This window comes from Arabidopsis thaliana, assembly GCF_000001735.4.
Source record: "Arabidopsis thaliana chromosome 1 sequence".
Taxonomy (NCBI): domain Eukaryota; kingdom Viridiplantae; phylum Streptophyta; class Magnoliopsida; order Brassicales; family Brassicaceae; genus Arabidopsis; species Arabidopsis thaliana.
Genome location: NC_003070.9, coordinates 6,211,602 through 6,230,386, shown reverse-complemented (window position 1 = coordinate 6,230,386; position 18,785 = coordinate 6,211,602). Strand labels below are relative to the sequence as shown.

At 36.1% G+C, this 18,785-nt stretch overlaps 5 protein-coding genes, 3 long non-coding RNA genes and 1 other non-coding gene across 12 annotated transcripts; 4 read left to right on the top strand and 5 right to left on the bottom strand.

Moving 5' to 3' along the window:
* Positions 1-192: 192 nt before the first annotated feature.
* Positions 193-3,170, top strand: E12A11 (PEBP (phosphatidylethanolamine-binding protein) family protein). The gene is made up of 4 exons (NM_101672.4): positions 193-471; positions 1,034-1,095; positions 1,222-1,262; positions 2,115-3,170. Exons 1-4 carry the CDS (start codon positions 277-279, stop codon positions 2,336-2,338), a joined length of 522 nt encoding a protein of 173 aa, NP_173250.1. The 5' UTR covers positions 193-276; the 3' UTR covers positions 2,339-3,170.
* Positions 1,240-1,789, bottom strand: AT1G05383. The gene has a single exon (NR_138890.1). It is a non-coding gene; the product is annotated as an other RNA (long non-coding RNA).
* Positions 2,565-5,982, bottom strand: AT1G18090 (5'-3' exonuclease family protein). 2 transcript variants are annotated; one of them, NM_101671.5, is made up of 11 exons: positions 5,771-5,982; positions 5,600-5,636; positions 5,239-5,413; positions 5,063-5,141; positions 4,599-4,643; positions 4,372-4,521; positions 4,159-4,273; positions 3,973-4,073; positions 3,790-3,887; positions 3,614-3,706; positions 2,565-3,434 (listed from the first exon to the last, which is right to left on the bottom strand). In NM_101671.5, exons 1-11 carry the CDS (start codon positions 5,846-5,848, stop codon positions 2,672-2,674), a joined length of 1,734 nt encoding a protein of 577 aa, NP_564047.1. In that variant the 5' UTR covers positions 5,849-5,982; the 3' UTR covers positions 2,565-2,671. The 2 variants fall into 2 exon arrangements, with proteins under 2 accessions (NP_564047.1, NP_849684.1); NM_179353.2 differs by having other exon boundaries at positions 5,063-5,137; positions 5,235-5,413; positions 5,771-5,883.
* Positions 5,983-6,144: 162 nt separating this feature from the next.
* On the bottom strand, positions 6,145-8,186 carry ATARCA (Transducin/WD40 repeat-like superfamily protein). Its single transcript, NM_101670.3, has 2 exons — positions 7,181-8,186; positions 6,145-6,587 (listed from the first exon to the last, which is right to left on the bottom strand). The coding sequence occupies exons 1-2, from the start codon at positions 8,060-8,062 to the stop codon at positions 6,486-6,488; spliced, it is 984 nt and encodes a 327-aa protein (NP_173248.1). The 5' UTR covers positions 8,063-8,186; the 3' UTR covers positions 6,145-6,485.
* Positions 8,187-9,545: 1,359 nt separating this feature from the next.
* Positions 9,546-9,741, bottom strand: MIR159b. Its single transcript, NR_139756.1, has one exon. It is a non-coding gene; the product is annotated as a microRNA ath-MIR159b precursor (primary transcript).
* Positions 9,742-10,656: 915 nt separating this feature from the next.
* On the top strand, positions 10,657-10,913 carry AT1G05377. The gene has a single exon (NR_138889.1). It is a non-coding gene; the product is annotated as an other RNA (long non-coding RNA).
* On the bottom strand, positions 10,772-10,988 carry AT1G05373. Its single transcript, NR_138888.1, has one exon. It is a non-coding gene; the product is annotated as an other RNA (long non-coding RNA).
* A 1,014-nt stretch (positions 10,989-12,002) lies between these two features.
* AT1G18070 (Translation elongation factor EF1A/initiation factor IF2gamma family protein) lies at positions 12,003-16,736 on the top strand. 3 transcript variants are annotated; one of them, NM_101669.3, is made up of 20 exons: positions 12,003-12,179; positions 12,609-12,650; positions 12,733-12,807; positions 12,884-12,934; positions 13,040-13,093; positions 13,202-13,306; positions 13,518-13,629; positions 13,713-13,758; positions 13,901-13,972; positions 14,098-14,160; positions 14,254-14,408; positions 14,496-14,560; positions 14,644-14,794; positions 15,043-15,148; positions 15,234-15,369; positions 15,493-15,557; positions 15,638-15,802; positions 15,937-16,009; positions 16,093-16,173; positions 16,277-16,736. In NM_101669.3, the coding sequence occupies exons 1-19, from the start codon at positions 12,176-12,178 to the stop codon at positions 16,149-16,151; spliced, it is 1,599 nt and encodes a 532-aa protein (NP_173247.1). In that variant the 5' UTR covers positions 12,003-12,175; the 3' UTR covers positions 16,152-16,173; positions 16,277-16,736. The 3 variants fall into 3 exon arrangements, with proteins under 3 accessions (NP_173247.1, NP_001185026.1, NP_001031063.1); NM_001198097.1 differs by having other exon boundaries at positions 12,047-12,179; positions 15,010-15,148; positions 16,274-16,610; NM_001035986.1 differs by having other exon boundaries at positions 12,052-12,179; positions 16,274-16,644.
* A 59-nt stretch (positions 16,737-16,795) lies between these two features.
* Positions 16,796-18,555, top strand: AT1G18060 (microbial collagenase). The gene is made up of 4 exons (NM_101668.5): positions 16,796-17,219; positions 17,555-17,737; positions 17,843-17,902; positions 18,032-18,555. Exons 1-4 carry the CDS (start codon positions 17,073-17,075, stop codon positions 18,320-18,322), a joined length of 681 nt encoding a protein of 226 aa, NP_564046.1. The 5' UTR covers positions 16,796-17,072; the 3' UTR covers positions 18,323-18,555.
* The last annotated feature ends 230 nt before the right edge of the window (positions 18,556-18,785 follow it).

Sequence of the window (18,785 nt, the reverse complement as noted above, 5' to 3'; positions counted from 1 at the left end):
AATTAACGTGGAAATAAATAGTGAATAGCGAAGAAAGAGGAAATTATCGCCAACGTGCTTCAAATTCATTGTATTTGTCGATGCTATTATTAAATATTTCTTGATGTACGACAGAAAAAAAAAAAACTTGATGTAAGGAAATTATTTCCTATATAAACCATGACATAGATGCCCATCCGAATTCGGACATGCGACAAAACAAAACAACGATTCTTTTAAAATAAGAACCTCTCTGTTTCTCTCTCTCTCTATATATATCTCCCTCCCCGCTGATCGATGGCGGCTTCTGTTGATCCTTTGGTGGTCGGAAGAGTGATCGGAGATGTGTTGGACATGTTCATCCCAACCGCCAATATGTCTGTCTACTTTGGCCCCAAACACATCACTAACGGCTGCGAGATCAAACCCTCCACCGCAGTCAATCCTCCAAAAGTCAACATCTCGGGCCATTCCGATGAGCTTTACACTCTCGTATATTCATCTTCTCACATCTATATCCATTTATGCATTTATAAACATATATGTGTATATATGCACATACCTTACATGCTTCCTCGTCATCATGATTTACCGTCATCATTATAGTAGAAACATGCATGCATACATTACTTCAAAACCATTTCTAAGAGGTTCAATGCAGTCGAACACAATCTCTATTCAAGAAATGTTTAAATTTAAACATGTATATATATTATTACATTGAAGCATCTATTAATTTAACATCTATTTTCTTAATACATTTAGATATACTAAAAACCAAACTTTGCAGAGACTTCCATGAATTTTGAGACGTGCTGCACTATTTACACATATTTACTGGTACACTCACATAGATGTTGACGTAATTTTTATATTAAAATAGATAGATAAATATCAATGAGTTTCTAACACATAATTAAATGTGTTAGTCACGGTTTAGCTGAAATTTTGATTACAAAAATAACGTTTAATTAGTTATCTGAGCTAACCGACGTGTTGCATGTGTTGCAATTTCATTGGCCGTATGTGAATGCAAATATTTCGATGCATGCAGGTGATGACTGACCCGGACGCACCTAGCCCAAGCGAGCCGAACATGAGAGAATGGGTCCACTGGTGCGTACCAAGTTACGCACTCTTTTTTTTTTTTTTTTTAGTGAAGCAATTGTACACCAACGTAAACAATTTAACGTATAAATAAAGGTGCAATAAAACACTATTAATTATATTTCTTATTTTCAGGATTGTCGTGGATATTCCCGGAGGCACAAATCCCTCAAGAGGTATGAATTGAATACTAAAGATTAAAGCTAAGTTTTCGATTTTGAATACAATTACTTGACTTTACTTTAGGATTGTCTTTGGCTCTTTACTATATTTTTTGACGACGGTAAACAGATTTATTGCTTTGTATATTAATGCATTATAATTTATAAATAAAGTGACGTTAGTGTGAAAGGCATTAAGAAAATATAGTAATAGTTAATTATGCCCATCATGACGTGTTTAGATCTAATTGACAAATCCGATACACTAATTTTAATTATTCATTTAAACATATTATCTTTGGACATGGTGCTTTCGGTTAGATATGATGAAATCAATATTATAAGAATAAACATTACTTGCTTAGAGAACATTTCAGGTCCGAAACCATATACCTAAACTCTCTAATAGGCTGCTTCTGTTATATTTTTTTAGCTGGCCATATCCAAGTACTTTCCTACACTAAAATTTATAAAACGAGACATAATTCAACAAATTCCATTATTATTAAGAAACATGAATCCGAGTAGTTTAGATCAGTTCTTAACTACTATATTTATACATAAGGAATATAGAATTAGAGTCACTATTTAATTTTCCTATGTTTCAAGCTATGTCTTATACTTACGACATGTGGTGTCTTCTGAAACCGAACATCTCATGTGTGTCCGTGCGTGTGCATTGCTGTATATCAACTAAATAGCTTACACATGTCATATTATAAGAAACCTTAAACAGCACAATGAAAAAATATAGCAGTTTTGTACGATACGAAAAATACTAGTACATGTTTCCTAGTGAAAACAGTTATTGCTTAATTTATTTTATATTAGTATACGATGAGAAATATTCCATGTTTTAAAATTCAGGAAAAGAGATACTTCCATACATGGAACCAAGGCCACCAGTGGGGATTCACCGTTACATATTGGTACTTTTCCGGCAAAACTCACCGGTGGGTCTGATGGTGCAGCAGCCTCCATCACGAGCCAATTTCAGCACACGAATGTTCGCTGGACATTTCGATCTTGGTCTACCTGTGGCCACTGTCTATTTCAACGCCCAAAAGGAACCTGCTTCACGCAGACGCTAGTACAAAAAGTAAACAAATACCATCTACAAATAAGCCAAAAATCCGGAACTTTTTGGTTTGAAAACCGAAAGGAACCTTTACCTATAAAAAACCAAAGCGGACAAAAAATGTGGTATTATATATCAAACCACATTATCTATTAGTCCGGTTATAGCTAAATCTATCTATGTAGCTCTATCTATATGGCTTACAAATATGTGTATCTTTTTTATGTCTTTTTGATATGGAGTTGTTTGTAATAATATATGGTGTTCGTCTCTATATTCTCCAAATAATCATAAATTAAGAGTTATAAAGAAGCTAAGAAAAGATTACATACCAAAATTAAAGAGATTACAATCGCTGGAAGAAATCTAATATACTGTGTTTCTTCTTGATTATAGTCTTGTTGTTCTCTGAACTTTTACAGCTTGTTTTCACTTTGAAATTCTCGGTTCTAGGTTTTGTTCCACGCACTCTCTTTGTCGTCATGTTCACATGATCTTGAACTTCAGCTAGATCTACTTCTGTTGTTTCAAATGTTTCTTTCACTCTGTTCTTCTCACTGTCCTGTTTGATTCCAGCGGCATCAAGTTTGGACAGATCGATTGTAACACACTCTTTTTGATCCTCGTGTTCGTGAGAGTTTGGTGAAGAAGAAGCCACGTCCACTGCTTTGCTTTTGGTCACAAACGAATCAGCGAGTTCTTGCACACCGTATTCTGCGATTTCCAGATTGATTTCATCGGTTTTTCTAATCTTGAACGGGTTGTTGTCCGGAATAAGTGAGGGATTGCTGGGTCGGGTAACCACTTGATCCCTGTTAGGCTGCGCAAGCAGTTTGTATAGATCTGAATCTTGTTTAGAGTACATCTTCTTCTTCACAATAGCTTCTGGATCAATCATAGCTTCATCTGCAGTCCTTTTGAGCTCTATTATTTCCTCACTTTTAGACAAAGAACATACCAAAAAGGAGCTTCCCTTTTCCTGTTCCTTGAATGATCGAACAGGCGTCTTCAACGGTTTCCTAGAAACCGAGAAGTGGTTAAAAGCTTTCATGGTTATGGGATCAACATTACCTTCAGCAATTGCAACAGCAACAGATGGCGACAGATCTCTGATAAGTTTAATGTGTCAAAGAGAACAGAACTGCAAAATAATCAAGTGGACTTTTATGTGATAGTTCTTTTTTTTTTTTTTTTCTGGTCTTATTATGTGATTAGAATGGTTGAATGCTCTGCTTTTGCCTATTAAGAGAAGATTGAAATATTTGAGGGAGAATATGAAAAAGGATACGGTCCCAGGAACTCAAGTTGTTCAACTGGTAAATTCAGGAGGTTGTGGGAGAGGGGTTTCAAGTGCTTGAGCTTCTTAGCGTCAAAGTCATATCTGCAACAGATTCAATTAAAGGGAAAAAGTAAGAAACGAACCATGGAGTCTAGCAACACCTGACTGAGACCAAAGTTACTTACACACGTGCGTGCTGAAAAACTGAAACTGCTTCCGTGAAAGAGCTGGAATAATCATCAGGAACTAGTTTGCCTTTTTTTGTCTTGAGAAATGACAAAACCTATAGTATCATTCCAACATTTGAATGTCTTAGGCTTTTCTTTTAGCGATGGGAGAAACAAGGGTTTGTCAAAGTAAATGCTTACGAGTTCTACACTCTGGTACTTGGAGATGAATGCATGAGCTCTTGAAATACCAACACCAGGAACCGAGGGGAGAAAATCACAGCCCGCCAATACGCACATTGCTGAAAAAAGGCCAAACCAAGAACAATCAGCAACACAAATGTATCACTGTAATTTGGGAGAATTCAACAATACTATGATACTAACCAGTGAATAGCTCTTGATCAAAATTCTGGAAGGAAGGCTTTTGATCAACAGCTTGAAAAACATTATCTAGAACTAGTTCCTCTCCTTTACCATAGCGGTCCATCTTAAAGATAACCTTTTTCCATACAGAAGTTGGGGAAACATATCATACAATGCTCTTAAAACACTAATCATGAACTTGGTTTTTATTTGTGTGAGAAAACAATATCTTACAGCTTTGCAGCCATATGCAAGTAAATCGCTGTCTTCGGTTATAACAGCAGCAATCCCGCCTTGTTCCAGTTCGAGGCTGGATAGGTATGCTAGCTGAGCATCAGCCTCATAGGGAGCTACAATAAATTCGACGTTTTCTGATTTCAGAACCTGAGAAGTTGTTAGGGCCCTAGAGATGATTCATATTTCCCTAAGAAAAGGTACTCATTTAATAAACAATTTTATACCTGAATCAATTGATGAGCCATGGATGATGTTACACTAACTGCTCTCTGCAATCGTGATGAAAATAGGCATGAGCTCACACAATATCATAGTCTCGACCAAAATCTAATAAAGCAGAGTACATGATAAAAATTACTAACGAAACTCACAAACCAACACACCAGGACTGCCAAACTAGACATAAGATTCAAGAGGAACATATTATCTCTGAAGGATCTTGGGAACTGGTTTAAAATTGACACGAAAGACATACAGAAAAAAGCAGCGTGTAATAATGTCTTTCTAAACACAGACTAGTCCTGGAGCTATAGAAACTCAATAGGCAAATACTTACACAACTTAAAGATCTAAGCCATTGAAATGAAAAGAACTAAGCACCTGAAAATGCTCTGTAGCTGCTAATTAACAGTGATAGTTACTATTATACATTTTATAGACCGAAGCCACTGAAATAAGAAGTAAGCACCTGAAAAAGCTCAGTAGCTGCTGCGACATTCCCTTCCTTCAGCTTCACCATTGCAGCGTCAAAGTTAGCCTTTCGCTTCCTGATAATCAAAACAAAATACCAAAAGCTTAGTTAAAAGAAAAAATTCATAAAGGAGGATGAACCAAATAAGATCAAATCAAACTAGAGAGACTTGCCTATGACGTTCATCACCAGTGGCAGCCTTGCAGGGCATATTACCACCATCGAGAACAACGACAGGAATGATCTCATAGTGTTGAAGAAGGTTGACTCTATGCATAAAGTAATCAATGTACCTCAGCTTCTTCTTCCCATCAGTGTCTAAACACAACTCCATACTACATGAGTATGCTGTAGAAAAAGTTTTCCATCAAGTCATGAATTTGAAAACCACCCAGTAAATAGATTACTCTCAGCTCGAAATTGCTTCAATTGATATCCATATTCAATAATATATTTATTCGTTTGGTTTCATTGCAATTACACGGTTTACTAACAGATAAAACAGTTCTGGAGATTTAAGAGCAGGAAGATTACCTCCTTTGTGTAGCCATGAATAAGCATCGATTCCCACCTGGACATACAAAAATGTGTAAGCCCATCATTTAAAAACTTGATTTTTAATGGAGATTTACCCAGAACGATTAACGGAAACTAAAATCGAGAAGGAAATGGAGAACATTAAGAAAACAAGTCGGAGAAAATTACTCGTTTCCCGGCGTATTTCTGGATGTGAATGGGAAGGATATAAGGTTTCATGAATCTGAGAAGGTCCTTGATGCCCATTTCCGATTTCTTATCTTCTTCTTTTTAGGGTTCTTGCGAATTTGTCTTCTTTATTTTTCTTTTTATAGCCTTTTTTGTTTTGTTTTTCCAGTCTAGAGTAAAAAAGCATAAGTAAAAAAAAAAACTTAGCGCGAAAAGGCAATGGCGGGAGTGATTAAAATACGACAGATGCCACATCAGCAGTAATAGCGGCTGTTCGACTTTACCAGTCTATGTGGCGAAATTTCGTTGGTCGAAGGAAGCAGCAGTAATAGCGGCAGTTCATGTCCATTTCCAAAGATAGTATGTTCATGTCTATAACCTTCTTAGTTCGTTGCAAATCAGTAGTTTATTACATGTTAAAAATCATTTGGTTCATCTGTCATATTGGATAAAGTTACAAATTTTAGAGAATTCCGCTATTCCACCATTTCGCTATATTATTAATGGGAATCATTTGCCACAAAATGGGAGAAGTAACTCTAAAAACCAAGATCTCGAACGATAAGATAAAGAAGCAAAAACCTAGATTGACAAGAAAACAAACATCCTTCCAAAAACCTCAAGGTACTTCATGAGTTGTCGATAAAAACATAAGTGATAGATAAAACCAACAAGCAGATAGCAGAGAGCAACGACAGCACAAGTGATGAGATTACTAGTAACGACCAATACCCCAAACTCTAATGACTCCATCGGTGTAACCACTGAAGAGGGTGCTTCCATCAGCGCTCCAGTTAAGGCTTGTGCAGTAAATAACCTGACCCAATCAACAAACAAATTGAATTCAGTCACTTTCCATGGTTATTTACATGTACTATTACACAACAAACAAAGGGCTATGTATCAGGAGAAAAATATTACTACTACTATGATCCTAACAAGAAATGTCAGGTAATCAATGAGTATGGACACACAAAACCATTAAAAGACAACCTTAATTGACAATTTAGGCTCAAACTGGGGCGAAAACACAATTATGGTAATTGCTATATATGGAAGATTAAAACAGATAAAGAAGATAGAGAGCCTAAGTCTCCAAACGGAATGGTAATTCAAGCAAACATAATTGCAGAATCTGAAACTGAAACCAAGTGTAGAAGACCATTTACATATATCATCGTGTAGCATTTGAATAGAATAATCCATGTAAGAAACTTTTTACGAACTTTCACATTTTCAATAACAGACCAACATTACGAATTATGATATACTCAGCTATGGGTAATACTTAATCACAAGTCATAATCAACATCATAACCAACTACAGAAAATTCTTCCTATACAAAAGCTGAAAACTTGTAATCGATTAAAAGCATATGATTGAACCATCATGGGAAAATATTTGTGTACCTTCCTCTTGGTGGCAGCAGGACCACTGTTGTCAGCCTTTTCAGCCTCAGCCTTGAGATCAACCTTCAAATCCTCAACAATGCTCTTGCTCTCAAGGTCCCAAATCTTAATACCATGTTCAGTTGCAGCACAGAGCCAGTACCTGTTGGGACTGAAGCAAAGAGCATGGATCACAGAGTTAGCTTCAAGAGAGTAAAGCTTCTTCCCCTCAGCCAAATCCCACAGCAAAACAACACCGTCTTTGCCTCCACTTGCACAAAGAGAACCATCAGGTGATACAGCCACAGTGCTCACGTAACCGGTGTGACCAGCAAGAGTCGATCTGAGCTTGCAGTTCGAAAGGTTCCACACTTTCACGGTCTTGTCCCACGAAGCAGATACAATCGTCGGCTGAAGCGTGTTAGGGCTGAATCTGACGCAGCTAACCCAATCACGGTGTCCCTCACCACCTTCTGAAATGGTGTACTTGCACTCACCAAGAGTGTTCCACAGCTTGATCGTACGGTCACGAGATGCAGAGACGATCTGACGGTTGTCGAGTGAGAAGGCGACGGAGAGCACGTCCTTGGTGTGTCCAACGAATCTACGAGTGGAGACACCAGCAGCAAGATCCCAAAGACGGAGCTCGCCGTCCCAGCTGCCGGAAAGCGCGAATTGTCCATCGGAGGAGAGAACAACATCCTCAACGAAGTGAGAGTGACCAGTGAGACGCCTCTGAGCTACACCGTAGGCTTTGTCGTCCTTGGTGAGTTTCCACAAAATGATGGATTTGTCGCGGGAAGCTGAGACGATGATGTCTGCGTTATCGATTGGGGTGGCGATTGCCGTCACCATGTCAGTGTGTGCACGCATGGTGCCCTTCAAAACGAGTCCTTCCGCCATTTTCGGTGTCTGGAGATGCCTCTGAAACTAGGGTTTTCGTTTTCTCGGGGGAGGCGGAAATACAAAGAAGAAGGGCGTGAAAAACACAAGAAGCTATTTATATGATAGAAACTAAAAATGGATTAGGGTTCATTTAATATGGGCTCATATTATATATTTATTACTGGGTCTTATGTTAATGGGCTTATCTCAGCCCATATTTGGTGGAAGCGTTCGTAATTTGTTTCCATGTGTAAGAAAGCGTGTTCTCCAATTGGTATGTTCTAAAAGCCAAAAACGCATCCCACTACAGACCTTATTATATGGGCTATGAGTTGTTTAGTTCGGATTTGGAGAGACTGTTTTTGAGAATGATTTCTCGTGTTTTGGTGGATGCTATAAGGAATCCTGTTTTATGGCCAAGACTTGAATCTACGTTCGTGACATAATGGGCACGCTAATTCGAACAAAAGCGTCCCTATTTTTATCGTCATTCAGCGTTTTCATTTTCTGAGTTTGCTTTGATTCGAACAAACAATATATACGTGGAATGAATCATGAATGGCGCACAAATATACAACTTTACATTTATCTTACGTACATGTATATACTCATTTATCGTGGTCATTATTTTTGTATAGGTCAAATTTCTAACAACTCTTTTGTGAAAAAAGCAAAATTTCTTATATGTGGTACAGAGATTGACTAATTCGAGATTACATCAAATATAGTTATCAATCTGGATTGGTTAGATGTAATGTAGTACGTACATCTGCCGAAATAGTATAACATCGTATTGAAATAGCAGAAAATCTTATATAATTGCTGTTTTGGATGTAAATATTATGGATTATAGGAAAGCAATAAAACTTGCTAAAGGGAGAGAAATCTACAAAAAAAACCAGTTTGACTTATATATATACCGTTGTTTTACACTTTAAAAACATTTCCAGCTGTATTCAAAAATATAGTTTTGCAATCTGGATGCATCAAATAAGCCAATCCGAATTTAATAAGTTTGTTCAACAATGATAATTTTCTTCGGCTAAACTTATTTAAAAAGTTCAAACTAGATCTGTTGAGTATTAAATTTATTCGAACAGTGTGAGAGAGATATAGAGGAATACTGTAAATTAATTGATTCACTTAAATAAAAGCGGATCATATCTTTATACAATGGTGGATATGAATTGAAAAGTATTAACACGGTATATACTTGTAGACACTTAAACGACTTTATTGAGTCGAAAAAGTAATTTAGAGAAGTATAAACTCTAAATGTCTTCAAACATTAGAATTAACAATGATACATAACTGAAAAGTACGAAACTAATGGAAATACAAAGTACAAACCATAAAAATTGCATATATGTCACAAGAAAATAAAATAAAAAATCCTACTCAAGATCCATCATCCATGTTTATACACCTGCAACAGACAACACAAAAAATGAAAAGTCATTCTTAAAAGAACTAAAGATAGAGAGAGAGAGAGATAGGGATGGAGAGATGAAGAGCTCCCTTCAATCCAAAGAAGAGTGAAGCCATTAAAGGGGTAAGTGAAAGCTCCTGAGATATGGCATCCATAAAAAAAACCTTATCATCAATTATATTGAATTTGATAAGGCTTATGGGATCCATAGCTTAGCAGCTTTACTTCACCCTGCTAAACCCTCCATTGAACTTCAAGGAGCTCTTCCTCTTCTTCTTCCTTTGTTTTTCTATATAATCGTGTGGATCTGCTTTGACTAACTCATATATTCATACAATCAAAAAACTCTTGACCTTCTTTTAATTGGCAGTTACATGCATCTAACCTAAACCTATGCTTTAAAATATGAACAGCATTAGAGATCCAAGCAAGAAAAAGAGAGACATAATGTTGAATACTTGAGTTAATACAAAACCATTGAAAACTTATATATGGTTCGAAACAGGAGACAATTTGACTCAGAAAGAACCAATGGAAGGATAAAACTTGAAATGAAAAAGCTACTAGTATTAACCATAATATATATAGTGAAAAATCAAAATTATCAGATCTATTATGAAAGATAAAACATAGAAAAGAAGAATCCTGAAAAGAAAAAAAGGGAGGAGGAGAACAAAAGTGAAAAACCATTGAAACTTGAATGGCTTTTTAAAGACAAAAATCTGTAGCCCTAATGAGAAAGAAAGAGGGAGTCAAAGATGGTATTCATTTCGAGGACTTTTCTTAAACCCATTAATAGTTAGGATTATTGATTCATTTCACAGATTTTTTTACTTTTGTGATTTAATAGCTATTGATTCATTTCACAGATTTTTTGTTGTGATATTTAATGAAAAGCTATTAAATCACATATTTACAGCAATTGTCACTTCATATATATGATTTCATAAACCACTTATTTACTAGCAATTGTCACTTTCATTACTACTCAAGAACTTACTTTTTTCTAGTTATTTTTCTAATTCACTCTTTTTAGTCTGTTAATTTAATTAATTTATTTATTTAAATTGTTAATCATGAAACAAATCTTGCCAATCTTTTTCTAACCTACTTTAGATTGGAAAAATTCAATTGAATAAGAATATAATAAGAGAGTGGACACGCAACTAATGAATAGACGAGTCTGATAACGATTTTTGCTATTAAAGTAACATTTATTCATATGGAATATGGAGCTTGATTAGTACATGAAATGAAATGATGAAAATATCATCATACCAAATTCAAAATAAAGAAAATAGAATGGGTGGGGGTGGTAATGAAAAGGACTTTAGGGAAATGGACTGACATTGTTTAGCTATTAGATTCCCTTTTACATAAAAACGTCACATGCCTCCTCATTGGCTTTTGTGTAACCCCACTCCTTCTTTTGTCATTCTTAAATCTGATTGCAACATTCAATTTCTTTTTTGGATTAAAATTCCAAAGTATCGGTCTATCGGGAACATACAAAACAAGAAGATAACATTGTGCGGTCAAGATTGAAGGATGGATATAACAGATGATAATAACCCCAAAAAGAATCTATGGGTAGATTTCCTACAGAAAAGAACTTAGTCTCATTAGTGCTTTTGTGTTTTTTGCATTCAACTTTTAACTTTCTTTAACTGAAAGAAATTATGTAAAAGATACAAACTTTTGAAAATTATAAGGGTGTGTTAAAAAAATAAAATAAAAATTACAAGCAAATTCTTCTGTTTTTTATACACATCTATCTATATATACATTTTTGCAGCCATTTTATGAAATAAATCCTGTAGTTGGGATTTATTTACAATGGTTGCCACTAGATTAATATTTGTTTTTGATAATTAGAAAAAAATCTTCGAATTAAATATTTGACATTTAACAATTTTCCTAAAATCTCTCTACATTAACTACACGATTGGTTACTAAAATAAAACTTTCAAAATATTTAATATCATTTAATTACTACAAAATTATCATTATTGATATTGTTTTTCTGCATGACTATTACAATTCAATTATAATCATCAAACCGCAGAGATATTTGATAGCATTTAATTACTACAAAATTACAAAATATTTAGACAATGATTCATAAACATATGATAAATAAGATCAACATTAATAAAATAAATGAGTTTTTTTTACGGGACGGGTTGGCGGGACGGGTTTGGCAGGACGTTACTTAATAACAATTCTAAACTATAAAATAAAAATATTTTATAGAAAGTTACATAGATAGTTACAAATTACAAACTTTTATATATATTAACTTTAAAATATAATTAGTCCCCGCGGTTGAAAATCTAGTGTCTTTTTACAAAGGCTTTTCCAATTGTTGTACAAAATAAATATTGCTCACAATAGTGAATATGGGCCTTCCAACAATCATACACAAGGGTAACTAAGGCCCATTAGTTGGGCTTTCATTATGGCCTTATATTAGCTAACCGACGTCGTATTTACGTTAAACCTGACACGTGAGTTTTGGGATGTGAAATAAGAAAAATTTGATTACGCAAAAAAAGGGAATATAAAAGATCCACCTGGGCAAAAATGAGAGCCTCATAGAAGCGGCACTAGTTCGTTTGGTGGATCCCTTAACGCGCTTCTTCTTCTTCTTTCGCGAGATAACCTAGAAACCCTTTTCCTTTCGTTCGCTTCTTCAATCCGCCATGGGTACGGGTTCTCGAGCTCTCTCTTTCTAGTCATTGGTCTATGTGTCTTCTTTCTCTCTCGATTTCTCGATTATGCGCTTACTACTTTTGTTGGTCGATCGGATCTTTTCTTCAATTTTTGTTGAATTTTTGCGTTTTACTGTGTTAACTTCGATTATGAAGCTGATTGATTTGTTGCTCTGGTAGTTAATCTTAAATCGGAAGGAGGGTTATCGGCTTTTGGATTAGAAATCGGATTAGGGTTTAGCTGATTGGTTGGTTTTAATTGGCTTGCGTAGAACTGACCTAGCTATTTCTCTTTGGAATTCGAGTGAATTTAACTCTCAGTTAGCGAGGGATTGGGTATTTTGTGGAATTCTTTGCTAAATGTCTGTACGTTTTTTGTTGGAGGTGATAATTCTTATTTCCTATACATTTTTACGCCGTGCAGATCTTGAGGCTGAGATCCGCGCATTACAGCTTGAATCGGCAGGTAATAGAGACAACTAGCTTTAACTGTATTTTTGTTTCCTTCTTATTTCTATGGTACCAAATTTTGGTGTTAATATATGCAGATGAAAACAATGGTGTTGTCATTCCAGAAGTTCATAACTCACATGAAGTTGAGAATTTGGATAAAGCACCGGAAGGTACCTATTACAATACATACACAAAGCCAAATCATTTGACAAAGAGAATAACCATGTATTTTATCTTTACTTACAGACTTGAAAGATGAAGTGCAAGAATCAATTCCAGTTCCTGATGAGCAAGAAGGTTCCTGGCATCAGTTTCCTTTTCTTTTTATTTCACTTCAAATTAGTTTGCTTTATCTTACTTTGCCATAACAAACTTTTTTTCTTTGGACTTTGGTGGTTTCAGCTTCTGAGGATCATGATGAAGTAATGCTTCATCCAGTCCATAATCCAGCGAAAGGTTCGTTGACTTGACTATCTTCTCATACTGCTCCCGTCTCATCTCTCTGGTATCCTGTTGTCTGCCTGACGATTTATTTATCATTCTGATATATATAATCTATCTTAGCTAAAGAGAAAGCTGCTCAAGAGAAGGCTGCCAAAGAGGAAGCTGAAGATGTTGCAGAAGCAAATAAAAAGAGACACTTGAATGTTGTGTTCATTGGGCATGTTGGTATGACTATCTACTTAATGATTTTTATTTTTATTTTTATGGGCATGTTTTTGTTAAAGCTGGAGGTTGCAAGATAATTGCCTTGTGTAGACACAGGGTTTCAGAGCTTATGTAATACAGATTTGAAATCCCCATTGGCCATGACCTTTCTGTCTGTGTACTTTTAAGTTTATAATGGCTGACTTCTGGCTTCAATTTTTTTCAATTATAGATGCTGGTAAGTCCACAATTGGAGGACAGATTCTTTTTCTTAGTGGTCAGGTGGATGATCGACAAATCCAAAAGTATGAGAAGGAAGCAAAAGACAAAAGTAGAGAAAGCTGGTGAGTGTTCCTGATTGGTCAAACCTGAAATGAGTGCTTTGCTTTCTAACTAGTTTTGAAACTTTTATTTCCCTGTATGTTAGGTATATGGCATATATAATGGATACAAATGAAGAAGAGAGGCTTAAGGTACTTCATGTGTTTTGGTCAATGTTTGTTCTTTTGCTTAAAATGCATGTATTTGATGATAATTTGTTTATGGAAATCCCATCAAGGTTATTGTTGAATATATGTTTGCTAAGTGCTATGAATAATTTGCTTAATTTGACAGGGCAAAACAGTTGAAGTTGGAAGGGCTCACTTTGAAACGGAGAGCACTAGATTCACTATTTTAGATGCTCCGGTAAGGGATCAATCTAAACTAATCGTTTTCCATTTATTTTTGTTTTATGCGGGGAATCTGGGTTGCAGAATATTTGTTGGATGAGTTTTCTGTTCTAATTCTTGTGTGCTTTTCTGGACTTATAGGGGCACAAGAGTTACGTACCCAATATGATTAGTGGAGCATCTCAAGCGGACATTGGTGTGCTGGTTAGTCAGCTTATAAGTTAATTTGTTTTCTGTTGATTTAGCTTCTCCAGTAGGAAGCTTATTAACTTCCCTACCCACGCCTCTCTGATATAGGTGATTTCAGCTCGAAAAGGTGAATTTGAAACAGGATATGAGAGGGGTGGGCAGACACGTGAACATGTTCAACTTGCCAAAACATTGGGTGTCTCTAAACTGATTGTTGTTGTGAACAAGATGGATGACCCAACTGTGAACTGGTCGAAAGAAAGGTAATTAGAAGACCTTTTGATTCCTTGTCAATGATGATTTTCGTATCTTCTTCTGTACATCCTTGTAATTATGTAAATCCTATGCAGGTACGATGAAATAGAACAAAAAATGGTACCGTTCCTGAAAGCCTCTGGCTACAACACAAAGAAAGGTATGCACTGAACTGTAAACATTGCAGTTTAACTATGGTCAAACAGCATTTTTAATTTCTTCTCTTACTCTTTTGTTGTTAAGATGTTGTCTTCTTGCCTATATCTGGTCTAATGGGCAAAAATATGGACCAGAGGATGGGTCAAGAAATTTGTCCTTGGTGGAGTGGCCCTAGCTTTTTTGAAGTACTTGATTCTATTGAAATTCCGCCACGCGATCCTAATGGTCCATTCAGGTGAACCGCCGCTGCCCACTTTTTGTTTTCTCTCTTTTTATTCCGGTTGTTCTTTGTTATTAATTATTGGTCGTTGCATTTCAGGAAATCAATTACTTGTGTATAATCATGTTTTAAATGGATTAACACATCTCTGTGCATTGTTTTATATATCACATGCAACTTCTACAACTTTGGCATGTCTTTTACTGTAAACCAATCTCTGTATGTTGTAGACTGTTAACCGGAATCGATTTTATGAATTGTAGGATGCCAATTATTGATAAGTTCAAGGACATGGGAACTGTTGTTATGGGAAAAGTAGAATCTGGCAGCATTCGGGAGGGTGATTCCTTGGTTGTTATGCCGAACAAGGTGCTTTCAGATGTTTTTTTCTTTCTCAGTTCATATTTCATTGCCAGTTTATTGTTTTCCTGATGACTTTCATGAATCAATGTAGGAACAAGTGAAAGTTGTTGCTATATATTGCGATGAGGATAAAGTTAAGCGTGCAGGACCGGGTGAGAATTTGAGAGTTCGTATTACTGGCATTGAAGATGAGGACATCCTTTCTGGTTTTGTTTTATCCAGCATTGGTGAGTATAATGCTTTACAGATTGCCTTCACAATAAATGATTTGCATTGCCATTTTTTTTTTTGGCTTAATATCCGAATTCTTAGTCTTCTCTTAGCTGTTTTTTCTTTGTTTTCTGTTGCAGTAAACCCTGTCCCTGCTGTTACCGAGTTTGTTGCCCAACTACAAATCCTTGAGCTGCTTGACAACGTAAGGCACACGTTCTAGAATGTTATTTGTTTGAGTATATACAGTTTTAAATAATCTTCATTATTTTGCTGCTCGTGTAGGCTATTTTTACAGCTGGTTACAAGGCAATTCTCCACATCCATGCGGTTGTCGAGGAGTGTGAGATTATCGAATTGAAAAGCCAAATTGATCTCAAGACAAGGAAACCAATGAAAAAGAAAGTTTTGTTTGTGAAGAATGGTGCTGCTGTTGTGTGCCGCATCCAGGTTTGTCTCCTCCTAACTACCGTTTCCTGTTTCTCTTATACACGTATTCATAGCCAGAAGTTTTAAGTTACTTATATTTATATATTTATATTTCGCAAATTATTATTTCTCAACCCTTGCTGTATCACTTGCAGGTTACGAATTCAATTTGTATTGAAAAATTCTCAGATTTCCCTCAACTTGGAAGATTCACTCTACGAACTGAAGGTAAGAAGAGATTTCAGAGATATCAAATGCAATGCTTAATGCATTTAGTTTTACTCATCCTAATTATCTGAGATACGGTACAGGAAAAACAATTGCTGTTGGAAAGGTTACCGAGCTCTTAAGTTCTGTCTCAAGCGCTTGATCCAAATTTTGTGAGAGAAAAGGTGAGGAGTCTTATGATTTCAATTATTTTTAAGCCACCATATGGAAGAATTAACTTTAGAAAATGGCCAATCTAAACCTGGGTTCTGTTTCTTTGGAAAGCAGGAGACGGCTTTCGGGTTGCACCAGGAGGGAGATTAGGAAAACGCTTCATGAATGATTCGGACTAAGAAATCTGAGTTCCCTAAAACCCAAGTCCTAATACCTGTTTTTTTCAGTGCACAGTTGAGATTTACAAGCTGCGGAGAGGTGTTACCTGAGACCGATTTTCCTTTATATTTCAAAGCTAGAGAGAATTATGATGAACGTGAGTGAGAGTTTACTTTTCTTTCAAATTAAATTAACAGTTAATACGACTACCTCCCTTTTGGCTGGCGAGTATGTTTTTTGGCTATTTGGAGATTGATATTTCATAGTTGAAGAAACTCTATTCGTTCCTTAATACTTGTCAGACAAGTATTGGTTTCTAGCTCATTCTAGCTTTTTGCTTCATACGACAAGTTATTTCGTTGTTTCGGTCAGGTTAATCCATAAATAACCTCGTGCATCCAAGTTCACTCGAAATGGATTGGATTTTGTCTATAGAACATAAGCTGCAATTATGAAACCGAATTGGATCAAGTTAAACACGATGGAAATTTATTGAAATTTTATACTGGCTATAAAACTTTAACATACAACAATTCTTAAAATTGGAAGGATTCGGTCCGAGGACATTGAGGTAAAGGTCGACACAAACAATATACAACTGAAAGCTTTTCTCAACCAAATAAAACTTGTGGATTACAATGAAACGACGAGCTCTAGTGTGTTTTTGTTTTTGGTTTGTCTGAAAAAGTGATGTGGAAGAAAAAACAAGAATGATGAAGAGGGAAAAAAAGTGAGGAGCTTCTCAGAGACGATGATGGTCTCACTAGCTTCATGTGTTTCGTCCCCATCTTCTTCGTCTCTGTTCTTTAGTCGTCGGGAGAGATTACATTTGGTGAAAGCCACGGTGGATGGCAGGAACCAGATTGTCCCACCGGCAAAAGATCAAATCCCTAACAAAGTAAGCAGCACCCTTCTTCATTTCGATTGTGTTTGAAAAGATAGTGTTAGACCGATGAAGAGTCGTTTCATAACGAACTCCTTCAGAGAAATTCAGTTGAGGAGTACAAAGCTTATCCAAGTTACTTTCTGGTCAAATTTATATTTTGGGACTCTTCGCATAAGTGTTATGTGTTTACTTCTAGCTCTAGGAGATAGAATTTCATGGAACCAAGGTGGTTATTAGAGTTTTGGTTGAATCGAATGGAAATTACATGAATTCTAACTAACTTTAAGATTCTGAATATATCTAGGCAACTAGTTTTTACTTGATTGTGAAATGATTTTGAAATGTAGCAAGTAACGGAGAGTGTGAATGTATTAAAAACGGCTGCAAAAACTCGGAAAGTTGCAGCAGATGAGATTTTAGCTGCTTTCTCTGCTATCGAAAAGGCTAAGATTGATCCATCCACTTTCCTTGAAACGCTTGGTGGTCCCGAGTCTCCTGGACGAACATGGATGCTTATCTTCACCGCCGAGGTACCATTAGATATTCAATTAGCCTTTACATGTTTTTATAAATATTGCAGTCTTGATTGATCCATTCAAATCATTGACTTGGGATCTTATATACCATAAATACAGAAGAAACTGACGAAAGGTCGTTATTTCCCTCTAACTGCTGTTCAGAGATTTGATGCTGCGGTAAGTCTCTAAACTGGTTCTAGTACTGCTTTAGGGTCTGATTGGTAAAAGTGTTGAGGCACTTTAAAATCCTGAAAGCCGATATTTTGGAAGTAACAAAACAATTCTTGTGCTTGATTTTTCAACCAGGGAAAAAGAATAGAGAATGGGGTGTATCTTGGTCCATTTGGAGCATTAACATTCGAAGGAAGGTTTTCATGGAAGAATCGGATACTAGCTTTTGTCTTCGAACAGATCCGCATAAAGATTGGACCATTAGATCCTCTAGAGTTCAGCTTGGGGAAGAAAGACGCTGTGGAAGAGCCTAGTAATAAAGACCCTTTCTTCATTTGGTTCTACATCGATGAAGAAATAGCCGTTGCTCGAGGTAGAAGTGGCGGTACAGCTTTCTGGTGTCGTTGTCGTCGCATTGCTTCCTAATGACTCTCTTCTACTTCTCAGAAGCTGCCTCTCCTTGTAAATGATATTTGAAGATATTGAGCCTATTTGTAATGTTCGGAAAAAAGGTCTATTTCCCCATGGGAACTATCGCATCTGGCTAGATGAAGCCCGATCTTTGACCTCTTGCTATTTACCCATGAAATGAAAGTTAAACGTCTATTTCCCCACCAATTAAAAGTTCAAGAGCTTAATGTCCCCGAAATAAAACTTCGAGAACTTAATGTCCATGAACTGGATTAAGTCGGTTTACTGTATGCGAAACCGATGACTTAACCAACTAAACCTATTTAGAACCAGAATAAACCTAATTTAAACCAAAATTATGACCCGTAACCCGACTCTCGAACCTAAACAAAAAAATCCCCAAATTCTCTCCCGACGAACCCTAATTTAACCTGACGAATCCTCAAATCCAGTTTTTCCAAACCCTAAAACTTTGATC

Coding starts and splice junctions, on each gene's coding strand:
- AT1G18060 (NM_101668.5), top strand. CDS start 17,073: ATGATGGTCTCACTAGCTTCATGTGTTTCGTCCCCATCTTCTTCGTCT. Junction 17,738..17,842: donor TGCTTATCTTCACCGCCGAG/GTACCATTAGAT, acceptor CCATAAATACAG/AAGAAACTGACGAAAGGTCG. Junction 17,903..18,031: donor TTCAGAGATTTGATGCTGCG/GTAAGTCTCTAA, acceptor TTTTTCAACCAG/GGAAAAAGAATAGAGAATGG.
- ATARCA (NM_101670.3), bottom strand. CDS start 8,062: ATGGCGGAAGGACTCGTTTTGAAGGGCACCATGCGTGCACACACTGAC. Junction 6,588..7,180: donor CTGCTGCCACCAAGAGGAAG/GTACACAAATAT, acceptor TGATTGGGTCAG/GTTATTTACTGCACAAGCCT.
- E12A11 (NM_101672.4), top strand. CDS start 277: ATGGCGGCTTCTGTTGATCCTTTGGTGGTCGGAAGAGTGATCGGAGAT. Junction 472..1,033: donor CCGATGAGCTTTACACTCTC/GTATATTCATCT, acceptor CGATGCATGCAG/GTGATGACTGACCCGGACGC. Junction 1,096..1,221: donor ATGAGAGAATGGGTCCACTG/GTGCGTACCAAG, acceptor TCTTATTTTCAG/GATTGTCGTGGATATTCCCG.
- AT1G18070 (NM_001198097.1), top strand. Junction 12,935..13,039: donor AGTTCCTGATGAGCAAGAAG/GTTCCTGGCATC, acceptor TGGTGGTTTCAG/CTTCTGAGGATCATGATGAA. Junction 15,149..15,233: donor TGGTTGTTATGCCGAACAAG/GTGCTTTCAGAT, acceptor GAATCAATGTAG/GAACAAGTGAAAGTTGTTGC.
- AT1G18090 (NM_101671.5), bottom strand. CDS start 5,848: ATGGGCATCAAGGACCTTCTCAGATTCATGAAACCTTATATCCTTCCC. Junction 5,414..5,599: donor TTCATGGCTACACAAAGGAG/GTAATCTTCCTG, acceptor CTTTTTCTACAG/CATACTCATGTAGTATGGAG. Junction 4,074..4,158: donor TGATCAAGAGCTATTCACTG/GTTAGTATCATA, acceptor GCCTTTTTTCAG/CAATGTGCGTATTGGCGGGC.